Here is a 25,356-nt window from a genome sequence, read left to right as displayed (position 1 = left end):
CTTGGTAGCAGTAAATATATTTGCTATAGAAAATATAACAGTAAATGATACTGCATTATATCAAGAAAGATAACTCTAGCGCACTGTCAGTGATGGAAATAGAAAAAGGATGGAAACTGGGAATGTGAAATTTATGCATAGTTTCATTTCAGACTTTGATATATTACGTGTTAATTTCTCCTTTTTTATTATCAATATCGACAACAAAATGTTATGACGACCATTATAATTATAAAAATAACATGCGGTGTGATCGCGGTTGAGGCATCTTAATTACCACCAGTGACAAAATGACGTAAAAGTAAGCAACTATATGTTTAGCCTACAGCAATGAGCAAAACCCATATAAAGTTAATTGTTTTAGATAATATACAAACTATGAATATATAGAGGAAATGGGAAAAATAAAAAGCAAAGATTGAAAAATAATATTATTCTGTGATGATGACTTAAAATTAAATCTTGAACATATTTGAACATTCTGATATCTTATTTACGTACAGTGTATTCAAGTGCAGAAAACTATGAATTCAAGCTGTTAATGTATTAATTAATATTAAGCTAAATATAAATCTGTATTGCCGAGTTTGCTTTCTATTATTCCAGTTAGACATTATCGCACCTACAGGAATGTGATATTTTGACACATTGGCCGTAAATACATCAATAATATAGTTGCACGTTCTGGACAGTGCTAATCGATATCAATACACACTAGGTAAGATCAGGTAAATGTATTATTCATGTATGGGACATCTTTAGTGTTATCCGAATCATACAATGGATATTTTGATTAACTTATCTACAAAATTCAGGTAAATATTGATTTTCGATCTTTCAAAGCGCAACAGATGTCGACATTTTGAAACGTCTTAATCACATAGAAGTTTACACAAATGTTAAAATTGACAATTAAATTAAAACACGTGGACAACGATGCATCATCATCAACTAAATGTGCAGAAAAATACAAATGTGTGTTGACAGTGAATAAAGGAACGATTTAATATTGAATCAAAGTGATTTAGAACCGTACAACAAATCGGTCAATATGTTTACATAACTAAACGTGAAGGAGAAAAAACGATAAACTACAAGATATATATTGTATGTAAATCTAATGTAAATATTTCTGTGATACCCCCTTCTGTTATTAAAGCTTGCGTTGCGAGGTAAATTATGGAAGGTTTCCAGAACAGACAAGGTGCGGTTAGAGGACTTCTAAATCGAGGCATGATTTATGAACCTCTGGAATTCAAAGAAGCAGTTTAATCTTGTTCGAAAAATACTTTGAATAATTCTTTGATAGTTGTTTGTAAAAAGTACGATGTTTTCAGCTATTCGTGGTGAAGATCGAACCTAAGAATTGTTGTTAGAAGAACATGTACCCTACCCATCATTTGATGTGAAACGTTTATAAATATGGATATCAAGTAAACAAACATGTTTCAATAGTGACGAAATCCATTTCTGAATGAAAATACATCGAAAGACAACTGATCGACAATCATATTTCTTTGTATATCAATATTTTCGTATGGGATTTGGAGCCAGCAAACAGGTCGTAATCAGTGCAGCAGCTAACGAAAATGTCGCTAGGTGAGTTACATACATTTTGCATCAATATTTGACACCTTATCAAACATATATGTTTTTTGTTTATTCAGTGTGCACTTTTTAATCCATTTAATCACCCACATAAAAAAAAATATACATATACAGCTGGAGTTTCCGGTTTCTTGACGTATTGCTAAAAGATAGGAAACATAAGAAGGTAGCAATTAACTTGAATGCTGGCAGTTCTCTTTTTATGTTTGTCTTAATGTGTTGTTAAGTTCAGATAATAAAGGAGACCAATTATGATCGAAAAATGAATCTTCTAACATTCGAAGACTTATAATGGGATGTTGAATATTAGAAGTCCTCTAAGGTAGATACAAGTATCTTGTCATTGGGAGGGATACATCCTACTTTATAAAGAATCACTCTGATTCAAACAAATAATTCTATGAAACTGACATTATCAAGATGCTTGATTTCTTGATTGACAACATATTTGTTACGTTTGGAGGACGTGTTTTTCAGCACACTGTCAGAATTCCAATGGGAACCAATTGTGCCCCTCTTCATGTCGACTTGTTTCTTTATTATTATGAGGCTGACTTCATACAGGAACTTCTTAGGAAGAAAGATAAGATGTTAACAATATCCTTTAACTTTACTTGTTCTCTCACTAAATGATACAACATTTGGTGACTATGTTGAACGAATCTATCCCATAGAACTAGAGATAAAGGATACTACAGATACAGTCAAGTATGCTTCATATCTTGACTAACATCTAGAAATTGAAAATGAGGGTCGGTTTAAAACAAAACTTTACGACAAAAGAGATGGTTTCAGCTTCCCAATTGTAAACTTTCCATTTCTATGTAGCATAATTCCATTAGCGCCTGCATACGGAGTATATATATATCTCCCAATTGATACAATATTTCAGGGCTTGTATTTTCTATCATGATTTCCTTGATCAATAGTGTTGCTGTTCACAAGAAGCTAACCAAGAGTTCCAAATGGTAAATTTTACGGACGCCATCACGAGTTGTTTGACCGTTATGAAAGAACCGTTTCACAGATGATATCGGATATGTTCCGTATGTCTTAACTACAATCCCCTTCCCTTTTCACGAATGTGACCTACCGAATTAGACTATTAATCGGATTTTTAATAACACAAGCAACACGACGGGTACCACATGTGGAGCAGGATCTGCTTGCCCTTCCGAAGCACCTGAGATCACCTCATTGACAAGTTTTGATGGGGTTCGTGTTGCTTAGTCTTTGGTTTTCTATGTTGTGTCTTGTGTACTGGTATTTGTTTGTTTGTCGGTTTCTTTTTTAGCCATGGTGTTGTCAGTTTGTTTTCGATCTGTGAGTTTGACTTTCCCTTTTGTATATTTCGCTCATCCTTGAATATCCTACCATTCGACGACTTTTATTGGATGTCGAATTCTAAATCTCCTTTCATTCGAAGATTTATTACGAGATGTAGAATGATAAATCTCCTACCATTCGAAGTATTTGATAACTGTACTTGCATATTCTGTTGAAGTTACGAAGTGATAATTTAAGATCTAACGTTCACATACGTACTAAAATAAAGAATTAGTATTGCACATATATGCTAATTTGTTAATAGTTTTGGCAGTTAATTGATCAAGACAATAACTTTCAACTAAGATTTAAATGCTGAAGGTATGCTGTTTTAATTTATCTGACTATCAGAATTAAGGGCCAAATGGGATTACACAATAACTATGTAACTATAAAAAGGAAGTTGTGGTATGATTGCCAATGAGACAACTCTCCACAAGAGACCAAAATGACACAGAAATTAACAAATATAGGTCACCGTACGGTCTTCAACAATGAGCAAAGCCCATACCGCATAGTCAGCTATAAAAGGTTCCGAAATGACAATGTAAAACAATTCAAACGCGTAAACTAACGGCCTTATTTATTAAAAAAAATGAACGAAAAAAAAAAATGTAACACATAAACAAACGACAACCCACTGAATTTCAGGCTCCTGACTTGGGACAGGCACATACAGTTACTCTCACTATAAACAGAGAATGCTGAACATAACTCTTACTGCATACATCGTAGAAACAAGTATCTTGTCTTAGAAAGGGATAACTCCTACTTTGTAAAAATCACTATGATTTAAAGATAAAAGCAAAAACTGACATTATCAAGATACTTGATTTCTTGATTGACAACATATTTGTTACTTTGTTACTTTTAGAGGACATGATTATTTTATCAAACCAACACCGTTCCCATGGGAACGAACTGTGCCCCTGTTTGTCGACTTGTTCATTTTTTCTTACGAGACTGACTTCATACAGGAACTTCTTCATTCGTCAATTTGTATTTAATTTATGAGTTCGGATGTCCCTCTGGTATCTTTTGTGCCTCTTTTGTTGTTATTTGTTGTGAACTCTTAGCAGGTGTCCTCCGGTATATGGCATTTTTGTGCTCATGTGGCGTCAAAGCAAACACCAATCGATCAATTGAATATCAAAGAGAACATCCTAAACTGATGCTCTGTGACGCCATTTTTTGTTGTGATATGTTAGGAGATATCCTCGAATATCAGATAACCCATTTTTTAAGCTCTGTGACGTTATTTCATGTTCTGTTAATTTTCTTATTGTTAACTTCCCATTTCTAGCAGTAAACATACACTTTGTCACATCGCATTTCATTAAAAGGCTCAATTAATACATTTATCACTTGCAAATTCACAATATACGGACTACATTAACAAGGGTTTGCTCTTGACACAAAAAAAACCCTGCTCAAACAGACACGCAAGTACTGAGTACAACAGAAATGTACAATATAACCTTCACGGTCCATTTGACGAATTAGTTGACCGTTTTGTTGTTTCTGTGTCTCAACTCAAGAATAATCTTTATACATGTACATCTGCAATCCTACGATCTTCAACCGATCGAGTCGTATGTATTCATTATTGTGACATTTTGAATGAGTGTGAGATCTACAGATTCAGATTCAATATTTTATTCAAGTCCTCCACATCAAACATATTTTAAATGACTTCAAGGATAACATATTAAACAATTAAACTATTTGAAATGTATGCACCAATTTTAAAAAGATTTATGGTAGTATTTTTCAAGACACAATATACAGGTCTCGGCAACAAAACGTTATATAGCATGATTTGCCTTAAATCTACATAAACAAAACGCGGTTTAAAATGACATAAGTTCACATTCAGTAATAAAACTTCATATAAAACATCCAGTTTCTACGTGTATCTTAAGGAGAGCCAACCAACATATAAATCGTGAGAAAGTTCCTCTTTTTTTCAAATAAATTTCTGTACAATAGTAAGGTTTAAACACTTCTTACTTCGACCTGCTTTTTGTTCAATACATGAAACTGAAAATAACAGAGTTACTCTAAACTATGTATTGTTATCTTTCGTATCGACCATTAAAAATCAAAGTACTGAAGTACTGAACATCGGATGACCGAAAGTTCTTGTGGATGGTCACAAGCACTTGTCTCAGAAAAAAAATCACATCTCTATACCTTAAATTGAGGTTAAAGTACAGATATATGTTTTTCTGAGACAAGTTCGTGCGTGGATGATAAATTCAATCTCATTGTAATAACTATTATTGTATAACTATATTGCAGTGATACAAATCAGTGTACTCTAGTTTGTTGTTATAATGATATTATATTAAATGTGTATATTGCTGATTACAGTTACATGTATATATAATTTTCAGCCATTTGTATATAACTATATTCCACTATATTAATAATAGTGCAGTGCAAGTGCATGGTTGACACTCTTCTGTAATAATTCGATTTTTCTAACAGATTGGATTTCAGTAGGCATTCATATTTTCCCGCAAAACGTTCAATGTCCCATGCAGAGTTATCGGTCCTTGAGAGAGAGCAAAGACTGATAACTCTGCATGGGAGATTGCAAACGTTCTCGAGATATTCTTCCTCATGCGTTAACACACTTTTTCTGTACGTCTGCATAGATTTTTTATTTATATATATTTCTAACGACAAAACATTTTCATATTATTAATTTATGTTCTAAATAAATATTTTAGGAGTATCCATTGAAAAATGAATTTATATCAAGCGATAAGGAGTATTATTTTGCATTCGATAATGTCCGCGTAATTATTATGTTTCTAGATCGGTTACAATCCCAACACGAAAGTTACGTAATGGAAATCTAGGCGACAGCAATAATAATAATAATACTAATAATAATAATAATAATAATAATAATAATAATAATAATAATAAATAAGCTTTACTTAGAGGGTACTTTACCAAAATTACATGCAAAAACTGGTTTGGATTGCATATATGCAAGAAAAGTCCCTGTTAACCCAAATAGATAACTTTAAATTGATCATACCATATTGCGAACAGTTTCGAAAAAAATGTTTGTTGAAGAAATCCACGAGTTCAACTGGAAATGCTTTAAAATTTGGTTATCAGTAAGCCTAAGTATTTTATATTTATTTTTTACACATAGCGAGCGGTGTAAACATAGCACGAGACGCTAACCACGCCGACGCTCTAATGTCAATCTCGCTCCTTTTGGAGTGCATGCAATTAATTCCCTTAGTTTTGGTTTTACCTTGATTTTAGTCTCCTTTATATGTATTACCTTATAACTTATTGTTAATATTTTATTCTATTCAAATTAGAGTTAATTGTTTGTTGCATTTATAATATTCTATTCTATTCAAGTTAAAAGGTAACTGTTTGTTGTATAATGGCATATATGCGGGAAAGTTTTTGAACAGGGCACCAAAAAAGTATTCAAAAAATAATTGGCAAAAGTTTTATAATTTACTAATAGTAAATATAATAACATATGAGTGCCCTGATAACATTTCAATATATTCTTAAGTTTTATCAATTAAGGTCAAACCAGACCTAAGACGACTATAGGTCTTGACATTTAATCAAAAGGTTGCTGATTTATAGAAATATTAATCAGCTGTATCGCTAAATGTCAAATTCAAATATTTTTGCAAATAGACGGGTTAAAATCATCATAACAAATTGAAAAGCATTTTATTATATATATTCACTTTAAAAAAATGTAATAAATTTCTAGGGGTCTAATGAGAGATCTCAGTCACAAACAGGTGCAGATCCAGCAATTTTTAAAAGGGGGATCCAAACCCAGGATAAGGAGTGGTGGGTGGGCTTCTAACCATATGTACCCCTTCAAATGCATTGAGAGTCCCAAATAAGGGGGATCCCAACCCCAGGGTCCGCCAAGTGTTGCAGGTACAAAACTAGTGTATTCGATCATTGAACAGTTTGACATTATGTTTAGGTACATAGAGAACAAACAGACATATACACATGGCTTCCGGCTGTCCATCATTATGTTTATATTTTTATCTGTATATTAATATATATGTGACAACAGTTAATGCATTTTTGTGTATTTTACCTCAGGTTATAAGAACTGCCCGTTATAATGTTATTTTGCCGTTTATTGACGCATCTGTCATTATTTGGTGTTCGTGTATTGGCATCTTTTGCATTTTGTGTATGCAAACCATTGCATTTCAAGTCTAATTCTACATAAAAATTGTACATATTGATCAAACGTAGACAAGAAATAGTTTGCTGACGTCTTATCAAAGGTCCATCGTCAAAACAAGAATTCAAAATGAAAACAAATTAAATGTTAAGGATATTTATTAAAAAAAAAATATTAAAAAAAATGCACTGTTGGACTTGGTACGGTACGGTAGTTACGATACTGTTGTCAGGTAATTTGAAAAGGCATTTTTTTTTAAATAAAAAATGATTCACTCATAGGGCTTTCCATCGGAAATAAACACATTTATTCTAAAACCACTATTTGGCATGATACGGGTTATGTTCTTCTTGTATGTTATTTATGATACTAAACTCCAAACGTGAGGGATTGTGCTTGATTTTTATGTGATGAGGTTTCAATCTGTTTAATTGGGGTCTGGTAACAGCTAGTAATCCTTTATTAATGTATGTTGATCACTACCAATTTGCTTAGTTTCTTCTGTTACCTATACTAAATATCGGACTCGGACTTCTTTGAGACTGAGTTTTACTGTGCGTATTACTGTGTTTGTTTATTCCACATTGGCTAAAGGTGTGGAGGGAGGGTTGAGATCTCACAAAACATGTTTGACCCCACCGCATTTTTGCACCTGTCCCAAGTCAGGGACCTCTTGCCTTTGTTAGTCTTGTATGTTTTGTTTTTAAATTTAAGGTCATTTATATGTTTTGGAGTTTACCGGGTGCAGTAGTTTCTCGCTGTGTTGAAGACTAATTGGTGGTTTTGGGTTTTGTTCTGCTCTATGCTCGGTTTGTTATCTCTTTGACAAATTCCCCGTTTCTTTTCTCAATTTTGATAGACCTATTACAGAGAGAAACCGGAAGAAATCTGATTTTGTACTTTTTTGTACAATATTAAATTTTTAATTTTCATCAGTACTAGAAAAAACTAGTATGTTAGTTTAATTTAAACATATTTATTTATAGTGGATTGGAAAAAAGTTTTGCAACTTATATTTATCCCTTTCCACTTTGCGGGTGCGAGTGCTGCCTTTAAGCGGCATTAGCCTGCTCTTTTTCGAAATCTACAAGGGTGTCATTAACGTGCAAGATATATGGCTCTCTCTTAACACGGGTCAACCATTTATCGTCCCCTTCCGATGGACCATTATCGTCTCCTTAAGACCAATCTCGCAAATGGTGTCAAGGGAGAGCCGAAAATTCGGTCCCTGAAATTTTCATCCCGGAACGGGAATCGAACAAGGAACCTTTGTGTAAGTAGTCCGATGCACTAACCACTACACCACGGCTAGTAATATGTTTGATACGAAAAACAAAAACTAACAAAAGGAAAATTTTTTCAGTTATCAATTATCATTGTTCAGTTCTTTTTCTGAATAGAGTGACTACCATTCTGACTTAATACTATCTATTGATTTATCGCTGCAAATCATTTCGTAGCTTACTGTTGATCAACGAGTTATCAACAAATCTAAGGAAGGGTGGGGTTATATTTATATTGTGTGGTGTATTATGTGTTTATTACAAAACAATAAATCTTTTTAAGCAAACTGTTACAATCCCGTTACGACTTTTTTTCCAATTTACGTTTTTGTGGTTGTAATTGAAATTTTACATGATCATCAAATATCAGAATGTCGTACGAGTATCATTCGATTTTCTTAGAGATTAGTTCCACCGATCTTTATATATACTCTCCAATAAACATATCAAATGTCCATCACACATAAAAAAAGCTATATCCGCATAAAACAATGACTGTTTATGTATTTTAATTTATATTCAAACGTCAGAAGGTCCGGTCACTATGTTAGTAGGTGTTGACCATTCACAAGAACAAGATCAAGTACATGTACTTTATTATTCTTTACGACCCATTATCACCCTGGCACATGTTACTGAGGTATTTGATCCCTGTATGACACAGAATATGTATTCCCTATGATCAAAAATCAATAAAGATTGGGAATGTGATGACAAATGACCATTATTGTCATCTGTGGAATTTATATGGTCTTATGGTATTCAGATATACAGTGGTACGCTTATGTATTAACGTCGGTTAGGAATTAACGCTAGTAATGGGGATTTAAAATTAACTGGAATATAATGAAATTTAATTCAATAACTACACGGTAAGTTTCTTGAGTGTTAAACATTGATTGGAAACAAACAAAAACCATATACATCGTCATATATATATACAGATTGATATGTTTACTTGTTGTTTATGGGGAATAGATAGCAGTTTTTGGAATCATAGCTGTTCCAATTTTTTTTAAACTTCTCTTCAAATATTACTGTTCTAGCAAATATAAACGTTAGTGTTCTTAACGAATTTTTCAATGGATTATCTGAATTTCTACACAGTCTAAATAGTTTTATTAATAAAGTGACGAAATATTTCAAAATGACTTATTTTAACGCATTATATTTGAATGATAAGTATGATAATGGTAATTTTCATGGAGAATATTGGTGTGTAAACTCAACGTTTTACTCACAAACAATTCTTCAGTCTTTTCATATTAGGTTTGTTAGTGATCGAGTTGGACCTGTTATTTTCATGGGGTTTATTGTCGTCCAACTCATTTTTAAATTGAACTGACTCCCCAAAGATATACATGTTTATTACTAAGAAAATATTTACATGTTATTTGTTGGAAGTAGCTAAGACCGCTAAGACTACATTGACTAAGACTGATTTTTTAACAAGGCGTTTGCGTTATATTGTAAACATGAAAAACTGGAAAAACCAAAGTTTAAAATATATTGTTTCGGTGAAATGACACATGAATACAACATCAACTTTTTTCAAGAAATACCTATGTCTATTTTCTATCACATTTAAGGAAATATTAACATATATATTTCTTTCATTTTGTGGGGATTGCAGGGCGTATACCCCTTGAGAGTCCTGACTAATCTATATATAAGAAGACATCTGTGACACACTTACGTATGTTAAAAGTAACAACTAAACCAATCATTACAATCATCCCACGCTCTATCAAATTGTATATGATTATATCATTTCGGAATAAACGATGGAGCTTGAAGAAATACCAATAGATCCTTGACACTCTTGTATCAGTTCATCATAGTTGGTCTAGTACTCATTATTTTACTATATGTTCAGTATATTTAGTGTTACTTAATTCAACCATTTTTATTAACAAAAGTTTTTACATAAGAAAATGACTATACCAAGTCAGGAATATGACAGTTGTTATCCATTCGATTGATTTGTTTGAGGTTTTGATTTTGCCATTTGATAATGAAAATGCCGTTTTGAATTTTCCTCGGAGTTCAGTGTTTTTGTGATTTTACTTTTTACATTGCAAGTTCCTATAATTCATTAAACATGTGGTAGTATATAATACCATATAACCTTTACAGTCGCCTCTACCATCGAAAGTGTAAACTGCATTTGTATTTGTTCACCTTATTATTTAAAATAGGTCTAATACTAATACAAATAATTATGTCTTTCCATGTTCCTGCCTTCATGTGGAAAGCACTTTTGATTTTGTTCTGATGCTTTTTCTACCAATGGTCTAATCTATATAAAAAACGAGAAACGATAAACGCTTATATATATGAACCACATTAACAAACAACAACTACTGATCAAAAGATTCCTGACTTAGGACAGGTTCAAACAAATGCAGTGGGTTTAAACCTTTTGACAGGCGTCAACCTTCACCAAGATTTAGTATTTATAACTATATTTTGATTTATCATACGAATGGCATTTAAAAAAAAATGTGTATATTTCGGAGGATCATATTTCTAATGTGCCCACTGAACCTTATTTGGAAAATTATAATATGCATCGGTCTTCATCTTTATATGAATTATTTCCTTTTTTTGCATTTGACATGAGTGCTTTGTGAAGTAAACCAATACGCTGCAAGTCATAAGGACCTTTATATATATATAAATATATATGTATAGTCTTTTGATACGGAGTCCTCGGGCCATGCATTAGCAGGAAATTGTGGTCATGGTTAATGGTCAAGATCCGTTTTATATTTTGTAGATAGAAGTGCTCTGTTAATTGACTTGAGTTTTTTTTGCTGGAAAAAGGAAAGCAAATACATCTAAAAAGAAGTGAGCAACAACTTGCTAGGGGGTTGTGGTTATGCCCCAAAGAAAATTTTGAAAAATTAGGTTCAAAATCCTATGTAGCGTGTACACAGGGGTGTAGCGTGTACACAGAGTTAGTGTGTCTATTTCTATTTTAGAATGAGTTCGTTACAAGTTTGATACTGGATCCAAAATGATTATATTTACAAAATATTAAACAAGTAAACTTTATTCATAAATTAACGTCAATGAACCAAAATATGTACAACTGTTCTTTGCGTTCTCTAATATACTATATATGACTATTCTTATTAAAATATATATATCATTACAAATTTGTCCTGGGTCAGGAACAAATTGGTCTCTTGGTACAATATGTACTTATAGAGACATAGACACGTTATTTTTTTTATCTCTATAGAAGTCGCTCCTCACTATCCTACTACCTGTCGATACATTTATTTTTGGCATGCACAAGTCATGTCTTCTCTGACTGTTCATGGCGTTAAAATACTAAATCCCTGGGATGTGTTTTAGTTGATTGTAGTCTCTGATGCATGGTTTTTTTTAATTATTAATTGTGTTTGGCTTTTAACTAGCTGTCAGTAACTGCGAGTATTCTCAAATCGTATTTTCTTGTTAATTCGACCTGTTGATACTGTTTATAATGTTTTTTTTTGTTATTTTATATTAATATGGATCTTATCTATATACAAGCTTTGATTATTTGGAATATCTACTAGTTTTCACTTCTTCGTAGTACATTTGTATGAACTTCAAGATTATTCTCCTTAAATCTGTACAGGAAAGTTTTAGCTAGCTCTAATTGTATATATAGTTTTATTGTTACTATTCACCCCAATTTGTATCTAGTGTTAAATTATGTATTTATATGACAGAACTTTCTTGGTATTCCTAATTATTGGAAGAATTTTATACACATAAGTAATATACCTAAAACGACAAAGTTATTTTTCATTTACCTGTATATATTATTAAAACCGTTTTTTTTTCAAAAGTGATTAATTTCGAAGGGTTAAATATTTCTCGGTGGTGTTTTGCCATGGCTTTGTTTGGACTTGTTTGTCTGCCTTTTGGCCTTGAATGTTTGTCCCTAATATTTTATTAACTGTGCATTTGCATTCAGATATCGCTGATCAGATTTATTCGTTCATAGTGTCTTAATTTACGTTTTTTGATTGAGTTAAGCCTGCCAATTGATATTTTATCGTGTGTTTTTCTATATTGTGATGTTATGCTATTGTTTCGGAAAAAGGGAGAAGGTTTGGTACCATTAAAACGTTTAATCCCGCTGCAAATGTTTGCACCTGTCCTAAGTCAGGAATCTGATGTACAGTAGTTGTCGTTTGTTTACGTAATTTATACGTGTTTCTCGTTTCTCGTTTTTTATATAGTTTGAATGGTTTTACACTAATAATTTTGGGGCCCTTTATAGCTTGTTGTTCGGTGTGAGCCAAGGCTCCGTGTTGAAAGCCGTACATTGACCTATAATAGTTTACTTTTTTTAAAATTGTTATTTGGATGGAGAGTTGTCTCATTGGCACTCACACCACATCTTCCTATATCTATAGACCGTTGGTTTTTCCGTTTGAATGGTTTTACACTAGTAATTTTGGGGCCCTTTATAGCTTGTTGTTTGTGTGAGCCAAGGCTCGGTGTTGAAGGCCGTACATTGACCTATAATGGTTTACTTTTATAAATTGTCTCATTGGCACTCACACCACATCTTCCTATATCTAATTACAAGTTAACACACTTGTCCAATACGCCACTCGTTCTCTTGGTACAATTATGTACTTTACAAGTTTGTAACACAGACTCCCACTTGTCCTATTCATGTTGGTAACCTTCAAGGTATGACTTGTCTTAATGCAGTGTGGTACCCTACAAGTGAACACACTTGTCTTGTACGGTAAACTTCATACTTGAGTTATACAAGTCTAAAGAACAGGCAACTTTCTTCACTTTTTTACTTTCGGACTCAAAACTGACCTTATTTGTGAATTTGAATGTCCCTCTGGTATCTTTCACCTCTCGTTTACCGAACCTTCTTTTCCAAAACTGTCTTAGACAGAATCATGCTCGGTTTAATAATATTGTTTTTTTTTTTTTTAAATATATAAATTAGGGATAGGGTAGGTATTTAATCAGACCAGTCTTTGGATTGACGGAGTTAATATCATTTTGTAATATACCTACTCCTCCGCTCCACTGTTGCATATAATTATTTTGCTGCTGACACGAAACAGCGTACTTTTATTATAAAATAAGCAGTGCCCCGACGATATTTGGACATTTTGACCTAACGATTATGTTAATTATGTAAAGTGTCTTCCTTAACTGGTTGACTGGTTATGACCTATACTATCAGAAAACATCTGATATACATAGTGTATTTTATACCGTAATGTCTATTGGCATGGAACAACGATGAAAGTTTCGTATTTGTTCTCTTATCTCGTTGATTTGAGAGTTTCTAAACCCAAAGGATATAAGTAAATACTTTTACCTCAGTACAATAGATATTTACATTACACTTAAACTATTGTGCACGTGAGCAAGTGTATGGTGCACGTGTACAATTCGTCGTACGACCGATACAAAAACAACAATAGGACAAAGTGACCGACTCAAACGAATGCAAAGTGGGTTTCAAACATTTAGAAATCGGTCAACAATAATGAACTCAATGGAATTATCTTTTGCACATATTTCTACAGAAGTTTTACTCGATAATTTGAGTTATCAAGGAGACAATGTCCCAGAGATAGTTGTAGATGTTAAGATCAACAAAGTCGACGTTATATTCCAGTTGTTGCACTTGTCAGAAAACGCATCGTGATATTGCCGATTATCGACATTTTGTGGAAATGCGTACAGGATAGCGGATGAGAGCATAATTTACATTTTATATTCAATGGTGTTGCTCGAAGTCATTACAAACGAAAACAATACAAGCCGAATGTTTGATGTTTGAAATTGTTTTACCAAATAGCAACAGTTTATGTTTGAGGATATTTTTTTCGTTATTCGATTATAAATGTTCTTTTCTTTTTGCAGATTAAGCGCTATATTGTTTAGTAAGGACGACGCTGAATCAGTATTAAGATTTGAACCAATGGGAACGTACCTTTTATATCGTGATTATGAATCTGATAGGATGTACCTTTCATTAAGGTAAGAACCAATGAGAATGTACCTCTTATATCTGTGATAATGAATCTGATAGGATCAATGAAGCAAATATAATGTATCTTTATAGTATTAAGGATGTTCGCTACTCTGTTTCAAAATAACAAGTTTTTTAAAAGACTGTTATGAATTGATAGTATACAATTAAAGGAGCTCAAAAAGCAGAAAAAAATGAAGGGTCCGTGTTCTATAAGCCATTGCAAATTTGGCGGGAAGTAATTCTCTCTAGACTTTTCATATATTTAACATTGTCACCCTTTTTCTTTCAAAAGATATACAAAAACAACAAGGATTTTATAGGATTTTCAAATATGGTTTTTAAACTTTTTTGAAAAGAAAAGTAGGGGTGAGTGGAGATATTTTTTTAATGGAAATACACGGCTAAAACCAGAGGATTCCGATTATCTGATAAAAAATCAAAAACAAAGAGGAGCTAATATACAACAGACTACATCAAACTTTTGACGAGGGATAAGAAAAACTTAGGTCATATATAAATTTTTTTTAACCCAACTATTCAAATCATTTTTAGAAAACGTTGATTGCTGAAAGAAACTAAACCATGTATGAAGAATTTTTCAATTGTGTGTAATAGGTTTTATATTCTTAACGTCAGTAAGTTTCATGATCACAGAAATCTGTCTTTCAACTGAACGTTTAAACTAAAATACGTACCTACGAAAAATGATACTATATAAATTAGATGGCCAGGGAGTCATCACCATATTTTTTTTCGAAGAATAACAGAAGTCAAATATACTATTTTATTTATGAAAAGAAGATGTTGTATGATTGCCAATTAGACAACTATTCACAAGAGACCAGATGACACAGATATTAACAGCTATATGTCATCGTACGGCCTTCAATAATGATCAAAGTCAATACGGCATAGTCAATTTTTTATTAATTGATGAAGTATTTCAAATGCTAAATCTATTTGTTTTATTCAAGTAAACAAATTGTATCTAACTTAAACACATTCGTTATCTTTATTAAAACAATTCTCATTTCATTTTACTTTAGTCTGTCTTTCCTAACTGTATCGTTCATTTAGATAGGAATTAGTCTGCACTTAAAGCCGAAAGTAAACGAGAAAGCTTGAAACTCAAAAGTAAAAAGTAACTTTGTACATGCGGGAGTCTATATATTTACAGCATGATTTATTGTAATCTAAAAGTTCCAAGCGGAAAATGCCTGGTTACTCTTGACATTTTCAAATTACAGAATTATTTATTCCAATTGTGTGGTGAATAAACAAGGAAATATCCTTAAACGGTATAAAAATAGATTGCCAATAAAACATCTACCCACCAGAGACCAAAATGACGTATATGAAAGCAACTATGAATTACTGAAAGGACTTCAAAAACGTGCAAAACTCATAACGACAAAAGAGACCAATTAAATTATATTTTTGAATCACAGTTCGAGCGTAACATGCTGAAGTTGTATTGTAAGCAAAATCTTAAAAAAAAAAAAAAAAAAAAAAAAGAAATTGCAAAACTGCATGCATACAAGGACAGTTCCAAAACAATAAACCCGTACGACTAAATAAAAAATAATACATTTGTACGCTTTTCATAGTTTCATATGTAGGGTTCTAGTGTATTTAGTACTTTATTTTCCCCTTATTTTTTAAAATAAAGAAAAAAAGATGTGGTATGATTGCCAATGAGACAGCTCTCCACAGGAGACCAAATGACAAAGAAATTAACAACTATAGGTCACCGTATGGCCTTGAACAATGAGCAAATCCCAAAACAGCAAAGTCAGCTATAAAAGGCCCCGAAATGACAAATGTAAAACAATTCAAACGAGAAAACGTTGCTATTTTTTTCGATGAAAAATGTCTTGAGGTTGCAACAAAACGTCTGGAATACCTGACGAAAAATGTAGTAGCTATAAAACATAAGATCACTTGAAATACCGGGTACACTCACTTTGAATATAAATATGAAATAAACCTAACACAGTATTTACACAGGACGAAGATTTATTATCGGTAGACATTATATCAATACATCAGATAACATTATTACATATTATGTTGGGTGACAACTGTTTTATATGATCAAGTTTATCACTGGTCCCAGGATATATCTCTTGACATTACGTGTACGAAACAACATGTTGTAGCTTGAAAGTGTAATGTATTACTAGGTGGTTGCATACACTATAATGGAATGGATGGACAAAGCTTAAGTGCTGCAAATTTCCAACAAAAAAAGTAGCGAAACCGATATCTTTGCTACCAGTTAATTAAATACAGCGCTTAAAACACACTTATTCTATATTGATATAATTGATACATGCGAATAGATCAACAGATTTCACAAAAGTTTTTCTCTTTCTCTTTTATAAATCTCTTATGAAAGACCTCTTCCGTCTTTGTAATTTTTTTTCTAATTTCATATCAGCAATAAAGTTCAACTACGTTTTTGTCTTTTATTAAATATTCATCGACACAAGAAAAGGCATTAAAAACCTTTCAGTACAAACTTTTGTTTATTGAACAGCTGTTCATATATGAATGATGTTTGTTGCTTATTTACATTTTGATATAACACTTTTGATATAACACCAGATGTCAACCATGGTACACCATAATAGAAGTATATACAAACAACAATGTGTCTATAGTACACGGATGCCCCACTATCATTTTATATAATCTAAAAATTTGGATCAAAACTCTAATTTGGCATCAATTTAGAAAAATCATATCATAGGGAACATTAGTACTAAGTTTCAAGTTGATTGGACTTCATCAAAAACTACCTTGACCAAAACTTTAACATGAAGTGGAACAGACGGACGGACGAACAGACAAACGGATGCACAGACCAGAAAACATAATGCACAAAAATGGGGCATACATTTTTTTTATTATTGTCTCCAACACTTGGTTTTATGTTTAATCATAATGATATCGACGTCTGATCAATGATAAATTTTTGATATTCCAAATGTTGGCGGGAATTGTTCACGTCTGAGGAGAGAACACTATAGCTTTTCATAATATGCACGCTTTTGTTAAGTTTATGTAAAAGTAACACATAACTGTCATGTTTGAAGAGTTAATAAAATCAGTTATTTAATATTGTGGGATAGTTATTTGATATTGTGGGATAAGATACATTGTGTATTCCGCCCTTCTTTTGAAATGATGCTGAATTATATTTGACATTATCACCAGAATTTGAAAGGAATTCAACATTAACATTTTTATTGACTTTAAATGAGTTTAACTGAATTTGTTTTGATTACTTCCCTTTGTATGCATTCAGTTTTCTGCATAAATAAATTTTTACGAAGGTATAGAGAACAAAAATCATTATAATCAAAATGTCCCAATAACACATGAAGGTAGTCACAAAAGCATATAAAGTAGAATGTGAAAATAACGAGGGAGTTTCTAAAAGCTTTCGTACTATTTGAAGTTCTCTAATGACATCAGAAGTATAAAATATATATAAACGCTATCAATAATCTATGTGATTAACATTCATAACTTTTACATCAATTTCAAATAGAGGTTATAGTACTGCATGTACACATTTTGTTTTTGTTTTTTGTTTTGGTTTAAGACTTGAAATACATTTATTGAAAATCACCTAAATATAATTTACATTGTATAACACAGGGAAGTATACACAAGGGGCTGTGTGCTCACAATGATCCATCGCCCAGGGATAAACGGTGGATTTTTTTAATAAAAAAAAATCTATATTTTTGACACATAAGTTATACATTTATAGTCATTACACAGACAGCGGTTGCGTACAAAAGATTCATAACATTCTACATTAGATAAAAAAAACAATCAAAAGACACACTACACTTGGTCTACAGTACAAAACATGTTAGTATACTTCAGGCATAACATGAAGACAAAGTGTTTATGAAAAAAAAGATGATGTTTGTCTAATTAAACTCATTATAGATACCAGGATAAAGTTTTATATTTACGCCAGACGCGCGTTTCGTCTGCAAAAGACTCATCGATCAGTGACGCTCGAATCCCAAAAAGTTAAAAAGGCCCAATAAAGTACGAAATTGAATAGCATTGAGGACCAAAATTCTAAAAAAAGGTTTTGCCAAATAAAGCTAAGGTTATCTATTCCTGAGGGAGAAAATCCTTAGTATTTCAGAAAAAAAGTTTTGTAAAAAGTTAATTTATAACTATGACCATATCAAGGGTAATTCATGTTAGCACAGAAGTGCTGACTACTGGGGAAGTGATACCCTCTTGGAATTAAAAACTTCATCAGCAATGGCATCAACATATAATAGACATAACAAGTACAAGATATTTTTGTACTTCAGACACAACATGTAAACAAAGTTTTTGTACATTATAAACATAACATGTAACGGAGACAACATTTTCATGTACAAAACGCATAACATGTAAGCAAATGTAATTGTTTGCTTTACACACAACATGAAACCAACGGTTTTTCTATTTTAGACTTACATGAACAGTGTGGTTGGTCTACTTCAAACATAACATGTAATTAATCAACGTTTTGTCTACCTCAGACACATGAAACGTAAACAACGTTTTGTCTTCTTCAAACATGAAATGTAAACAACGATTTGTCTACTTCAGACATGACACTTACACAAAGTTTTTGTATTTTTCAGACATGAACTATAAACTACGCTTTGAAATATAAACAACAGTTTTGTCTACTTCAGACATGACATGTCAACAACGTTTTGTCTACTTAGACATGAAATATAAACAACAGTTTTGTCTACTTCAGACACGACATGTTAACAACGTTTTGTCTACCTAGACATGAAATATAAACAACGTTTTGTTTACTTCAGACATGACATGTAAACAACGCTTTGCTTCTCTAAACATGACACGAAAACAACGTTTTGTTTATTTTAGACACGAGGTTAAAGTATTGAAACTGAACAATTTTTTGGTCTCTTTCCGGAAATCGATATCCATAAAAGCATAAATAAACGGATTGATGACGTTGTTTACTATATACATTCTATAAATAAATAGAATTCCGGGTAGTTCATTGTCGGAGAAGTTCTGCCAGAAATATGGATTTAGACCTTCTATCACTATCAAAATTACTTTAGGAATATAGCAAATTAGAAATACTATCGTAATCATCATAAACATAATTGTAAATTTATGTACAAGCCTCTTATTTATATCAGCACTTCCTGTTGAATGTTTGACCTTTGACTTAGTTTTAGTTGTAATTACTTCCGGTTTATGTTTTTCTCTTTCTGATTCCTTGTGTTCTGTTACATGTTCGTCACTGACAATAACAGACGAGACAGTGTGCATTTCTTCAATATTTGAACTTGTTAGTTCTTTACCAGATGAATGTGAACTTTTCTTGTACTTGAAATGAACGTATACCTTATGCCCAATTCTACTGTAGAAAAAAATCATGACTGTCATTGAAGTCAAGAGAATAACAATAATAATTACGCCATACAGTAGCGTCAACGTTTTGTTAACTTCCTTTAACTTGCTACAACGCGCACCTACAACACTTCCGTCCGCATTCGGAAAATCAACTGATCCGTACAAGGCGGTTGTCGGTACTGCTAGTACACAGGCGAGACATACAGACAATCCTACCCCTAAACGTTTATGGAATTGTTTCATTTGATGTCCTTGAGGTCTACATACTTTAAGATACCTTTGTGTTGCGATAATCAGTAACAATAGAATAGACATATATGTCGTAAAAGCTGCAAAAAACCACCAGGCCTTGCATAAATGTTTGTTATAAAATTCTGTCTGCATCATATTTAGCGCAATTCCGAACGAACCACAAACTGTAGCTCCCGCTAAATCCGAAACAGCCAATATTGGAATAAAATATCTGTCTTCGGACTTTTTCCTCATTCGGAATCGGTAAACTATTATTACAGTGGTGTTCCCAATAATTCCAAAAAATATATAAAGGGATAATATGATATTGTTTGGAATCAAGATTTTCGATAACTTCGAGTTCCACACCGAAACTGCGTTAGAATATGTTGCATTGTTCTCCATAATTAGAGGCTGAAAACACAGAATCGGGATGACATTTAGAGCTAACAATGAATTTAGTTCCGCAAGAGGAATATTTTAAAGCGATCCATCAAGTTAAATACAACCCGTCAAGTGTGATTTTTAACACTTAAAGAAAAACCTCAAGTATCTCATTTATATTTTAATTAGTATTTGACAAAAATGTTCAATGGCCAACTGTTTCACGAACTAAAATTTGAAATTTAAATGTTAATAAAGAAAAAAACCAACAACACTATACCAAAATAGCTTTGTGTACACATGTGGTCATTACTACTAATATTTACATCTAAAATATAAAAGTTGACTGAATATATATATAAAAAAGTAAATATCAATATTTCACATGAGTAATTTTGAATGGATTCGGAACCAGGAAGTTATGTGATAATTTACATTTAACTTAAATAAACATTAGATTGTATATAGAAATATTTAAGTATACAGGAATATAAAAAAACGTACAATAATATCAACAATTTGAACTTATTTATAGAGGTCCATATCCTTTGTGACTCGAAACGAATATCAGAATGATTATAAATGTTGAAATCGTGTGAATTCGTTATGATATATAATAACGTATGATATATTTTCCGTAAGTGTTTTTGGAATAAGTCTCGTCAATTTCGCATCTGACCAAAAGTTTTGAAAGAAAAACATATGAAACGTTTGATAGCTTTAAAACTATAATAGGGAACTACTAAAACTACTAAAACTACTAAAACTGTCTAAGTTAGACCCAGTGTTGTATAAACTGTCTAAGTTAGACCCAGTATTGTATGGAGTGTCTAAGTTAGACCCAGTGTTGTATGACGTGTTTAAGTTAGACCCAGTGTTGTATGAACTGTCTAAGTTAGACCCAGTGTTGTATGGAGTGTCTAAGTTAGACCCAGTGTTGTATGAAGTGTTTAAGTTAGACCCAGTATTGTATGAACTGTCTAAGTTAGACCCAGTGTTGTATGAACTGTCTAAGTTAGACCCAGTGTTGTATGGAGTGTCTAAGTTAGACCCAGTGTTGTATGGAGTGTCTAAGTTAGACCCAGTGTTGTATGAAGTGTTTAAGTTAGACCCAGTATTGTATGAACTTTCTAAGTTAGACCCAGTGTTGTATGAAGTGTTTAAGTTAGACCCAGTGTTGTATGAAGTGTCTAGGTTAGACCCAGTGTTGTATGAACTGTCTAAGTTAGACCCAGTGTTGTATGGGGTGTCTAAGTTAGACCCAGTGTTGTATGAAGTGTTTAAGTTAGACCCAGTGTTGTATGAAGTGTCTAAGTTAGACCCAGTGTTGTATGAAGTGTCTAGGTTAGACCCAGTGTTGTATGAACTGTCTAAGTTAGACCCAGTGTTGTATGGAGTGTCTAAGTTAGACCCAGTGTTGTATGAAGTGGTTAAGTTAGACCCAGTGTTGTATGAAGTGTCTAAGTTAGACCCAGTGTTGTATGGACTGTCTAAGTTAGACCGTGTTGTATGAAGTGTTTAAGTTAGACCCAGTGTTGTATGAAGTGTTTAAGTTAGACCCAGTGTTGTATGAAGTGTCTAGGTTAGACCCAGTGTTGTATGAACTGTCTAAGTTAGACCCAGTGTTGTATGGAGTGTCTAAGTTAGACCCAGTGTTGTATGAAGTGTCTTAGTTAGACCCAGTGTTGTATGAAGTGTCTTAGACCCAGTGTTGTATGAGGTGTTTAAGTTAGACCCAGTGTTGTATGAGGTGTTTAAGTTAGACCCAGTGTTGTATGAGGTGTTTAAGTTAGACCCAGTGTTGTATGAAGTGTCTTAGACCCAGTGTTGTATGAACTGTCTAAGTTAGACCCAGTGTTGTGTGAAGTGTCTAAGTTAGACCCAGTGTTGTATGAACTGTCAAAGTAAGACCCAGTGTTGTATGAAGTGTTTAGTTAGACCCAGTGTTGTATGAAGTGTCTAAGTTAGACCCAGTGTTGTATGAAGTGTCTAAGTTAGACCCAGTGTTGTATGAGGTGTTTAAGTTAGATCCAGTGTTGTATTAAGTGTCTGAGTTAGACCCAGTGTTGTATGAAGTGTCTGAGTTAGACCCAGTGTTGTATGAAGTGTCTAAGTTAGACCCAGTGTTGTATGAAGTGCCTAAGTTAGACCCAGTGTTGTAGGAAGTGTCTAAGTTAGACCCAGTGTTGTATGAAGTGTCTGAGTTAGACACAGTGTTGTAGGAAGTGGCTAAGTTAGACCCAGTGTTGTATGAAGTGCATTTTGAAATTATCTAAACTGTTGTTAAACGGTCCACTTTGTCATCGGGGATATTAAGGACCAACTAAACAGCTCAAATTGTCTGAGGTCAAAACCATATGAGGGGAACTTTTTACTTCAGTTTTTTTCACTAAAACGCTGATTTTATTAAAGCATTGTTATATTACAGATCAGAGAATTACGTTGAACATCACAGGATAAACTATGAGGATAACTTGTATTATATGGATAATCAGCCGTATCCTTACCTAGATTCGATCGTCCGATATCACCAAAGACACAAACTTAATGGTACAAGACTCAAACATCAGGTAAATAGTCGTTACAAATATTTCCTCGACTCACGATGATAACAAAATAACAATGATGAACCATGACTAACGAGTAGAATAAAATAACAATGATAAAACACGACTAACGATTATTATAAAATAACAATGATGAACCATGACTGACGAGTAGAATAAAATAACAATGATAAAACACGACTAACGATTATTATAAAATAACAACGATGAACCATGACTGACGAGTAGAATAAAATAACAATGATAAAACACGACTAACGATTATTATAAAATAACAATGATGAACCATGACTCACGAGTGGAAAGTAAAATAACAATGATGAACCATGACTGACGAGTAGAATAAAATAACAATGATAAAACACGACTCACGATTATTATAAAATAACAACGATGAACCATGACTGACGAGTAGAATAAAATAACAATGATAAAACACGACTAACGATTTTTATAAAATAACAACGATGAACCATGACTGACGAGTAGAATAAAATAACAATGATAAAACACGACTAACGATTATTATAAAATAACAACGATGAACCATGACTGACGAGTAGAATAAAATAACAATGATAAAACACGACTAACGATTATTATAAAATAACAATGATGAACCATGACTCACGAGTAGAATAAAATAACAATGATAAACCATGACTCACGATTAGAAAGTAAAATAACAAAAATACTGTACTCCGAGGAAAATTCAAAACGATAAGTTCTTAATCGAATGGCAACATCATAAGCACAAAAAACATCATACTAATGGATAACAACTGTCATATTCCTGACTTGGTACAGGCATTTTCTTATGTAGAGTACAATTAAATTGATTAACCATGTCTCACGACGATAGTCACAGTGATGTCACATATTGAAATGATACATATAGCGCATACCTCGACGCAAGCTATTGTTTTACTTGTAATTACATTTTTCAACTTCGAAAAAGGAATATCATTGTTAGAAAAAATAACTTGATTGAATCGGCGTTGTTTTAGACTATATATATTTGCATTTCAGGCACATCTCAGTGCAAGAACTGTTAAGTTGTTTACTACAAAAATCACAGCTCAGAATGGCAATGTTCCGCTCGACCGAAAATCAAAATCCGAATCCGATATTACAGACAATAACAATGTTATTGGAATCGAACATAAAAATGACGTTTTAGTTGGAAAAAGCCGAATATCAAAATCAAGTGGACGTCTCTGGATTTCCGGTATTCATAAATCATTAAAGCGCATGTCTGCACCAGAAAGGGATATTCCATTTTCTGGAAGTGGAATATATCATAGAGATCCACGACCAAATACATTCACTGAAAATGGCTACATTCCTCATATTGACGAAGGAGATAATTTAGACGATATAATAGAGGATTTACAAGATTTTCATCAGTCACTCAATTCATCGCCAAGGACAGACAATTCATCGCCAAGGACAGACATTTCATCGCCAAGGACAGACAATTCGTATTCAGATACAAAATCAGAAAGAAGGGCAACTTATAAAGAAATAGCAGCCCCAGGTGACGAAAGGCGATTTGATGTTACAACAGCTTTTGGTTTTGGAAGGACGTCTTTTACGACAAATATGAAATTACCGGATACTCTCGCTCAAAACAGACAATTTAGTGCAACAGAAATTAAATCGCCGGTTGCGGGAGTTACACCTGCAGAACATGTGCAACATACGGAGAACAATGAAAATTCCAATATTTTGTTTTGTAGTCATTTATAGTCTTTAGTATGACATCGAGGCTACACGGCTGGCCAATATCCGGGTCTATCAGGCTCTACACGAACAGGGACAAGACTACATCCAAGTCTTTCAATGTTTAATCAATATGCATCAGAGTATTTTTAATTCTTGATTGTTCATATTTTATAACATTTATTTCTTCATATGTATTTGCTGATACAAAAAACTAGTTGTTATGATTGAAACACATCAGTGTTTATTCCTTGTGATTTCGATTTCATTTCGCATTGGCATAAATATAAGGAAACTTGCTTACAATTATAATGATTTCAATATACGTCTTCTCTCTCATTTTTGTATATTACAGTACTTTTAAACTTAAATCGTCCATAATCCCTTCTCAAAACAATGTCGAACTTGCCGTGCAGTTGTGTTACTGTACAATCAGTTGATATGATGTGAAATCAAATTAGGAGGAATTTACCAGAATTATATACAATACTCTAGTCCAGTTATACTAAGCTTGAACTAATTACAACAGAACATGTTTTAGTTCTAGCCTATAGCAGTAAGCCCAAAATATACACAGAAAAAAATCCC

At 32.8% G+C, this 25,356-nt stretch overlaps 2 protein-coding genes across 3 annotated transcripts; one reads left to right on the top strand and one right to left on the bottom strand.

Annotated features, from left to right (window-relative positions):
• The first annotated feature begins 714 nt into the window (after window positions 1–714).
• LOC143082138 (uncharacterized) lies at window positions 715–25,093 on the top strand. Of its 2 annotated transcripts, none has more exons than XM_076257694.1 (4): window positions 715–1,599; window positions 14,326–14,442; window positions 22,908–23,049; window positions 24,076–25,093. In XM_076257694.1, exons 1-4 carry the CDS (start codon window positions 1,475–1,477, stop codon window positions 24,793–24,795), a joined length of 1,104 nt encoding a protein of 367 aa, XP_076113809.1. In that variant the 5' UTR covers window positions 715–1,474; the 3' UTR covers window positions 24,796–25,093. The 2 variants fall into 2 exon arrangements, with proteins under 2 accessions (XP_076113809.1, XP_076113810.1); XM_076257695.1 differs by lacking the exon at window positions 715–1,599 and adding an exon at window positions 9,154–9,290.
• LOC143082137 (cholecystokinin receptor-like) lies at window positions 18,190–20,583 on the bottom strand. The gene has a single exon (XM_076257692.1). It carries the CDS (start codon window positions 20,498–20,500, stop codon window positions 19,355–19,357), a length of 1,146 nt encoding a protein of 381 aa, XP_076113807.1. The 5' UTR covers window positions 20,501–20,583; the 3' UTR covers window positions 18,190–19,354.
• Window positions 25,094–25,356: the final 263 nt, after the last annotated feature.

This window comes from Mytilus galloprovincialis, chromosome 7 (genome assembly GCF_965363235.1).
Source record: "Mytilus galloprovincialis chromosome 7, xbMytGall1.hap1.1, whole genome shotgun sequence".
Classification (NCBI taxonomy): domain Eukaryota; kingdom Metazoa; phylum Mollusca; class Bivalvia; order Mytilida; family Mytilidae; genus Mytilus; species Mytilus galloprovincialis.
The sequence above is the reverse complement of the archived record's forward strand: the minus strand, read 5'-3'. Positions and strand labels throughout refer to the sequence as shown.

What these genes read in the sequence shown, in the direction of transcription:
- LOC143082137 (XM_076257692.1), bottom strand. Translation starts at nt 20,500, where the DNA reads ATGGAGAACAATGCAACATATTCTAACGCAGTTTCGGTGTGGAACTCG.
- LOC143082138 (XM_076257694.1), top strand. Translation starts at nt 1,475, where the DNA reads ATGAAAATACATCGAAAGACAACTGATCGACAATCATATTTCTTTGTA. An exon ending in AGGATGTACCTTTCATTAAG is followed by an intron (nt 14,443 to 22,907) that starts GTAAGAACCAAT and finishes GTTATATTACAG; the next exon opens with ATCAGAGAATTACGTTGAAC. An exon ending in GTACAAGACTCAAACATCAG is followed by an intron (nt 23,050 to 24,075) that starts GTAAATAGTCGT and finishes TTTGCATTTCAG; the next exon opens with GCACATCTCAGTGCAAGAAC.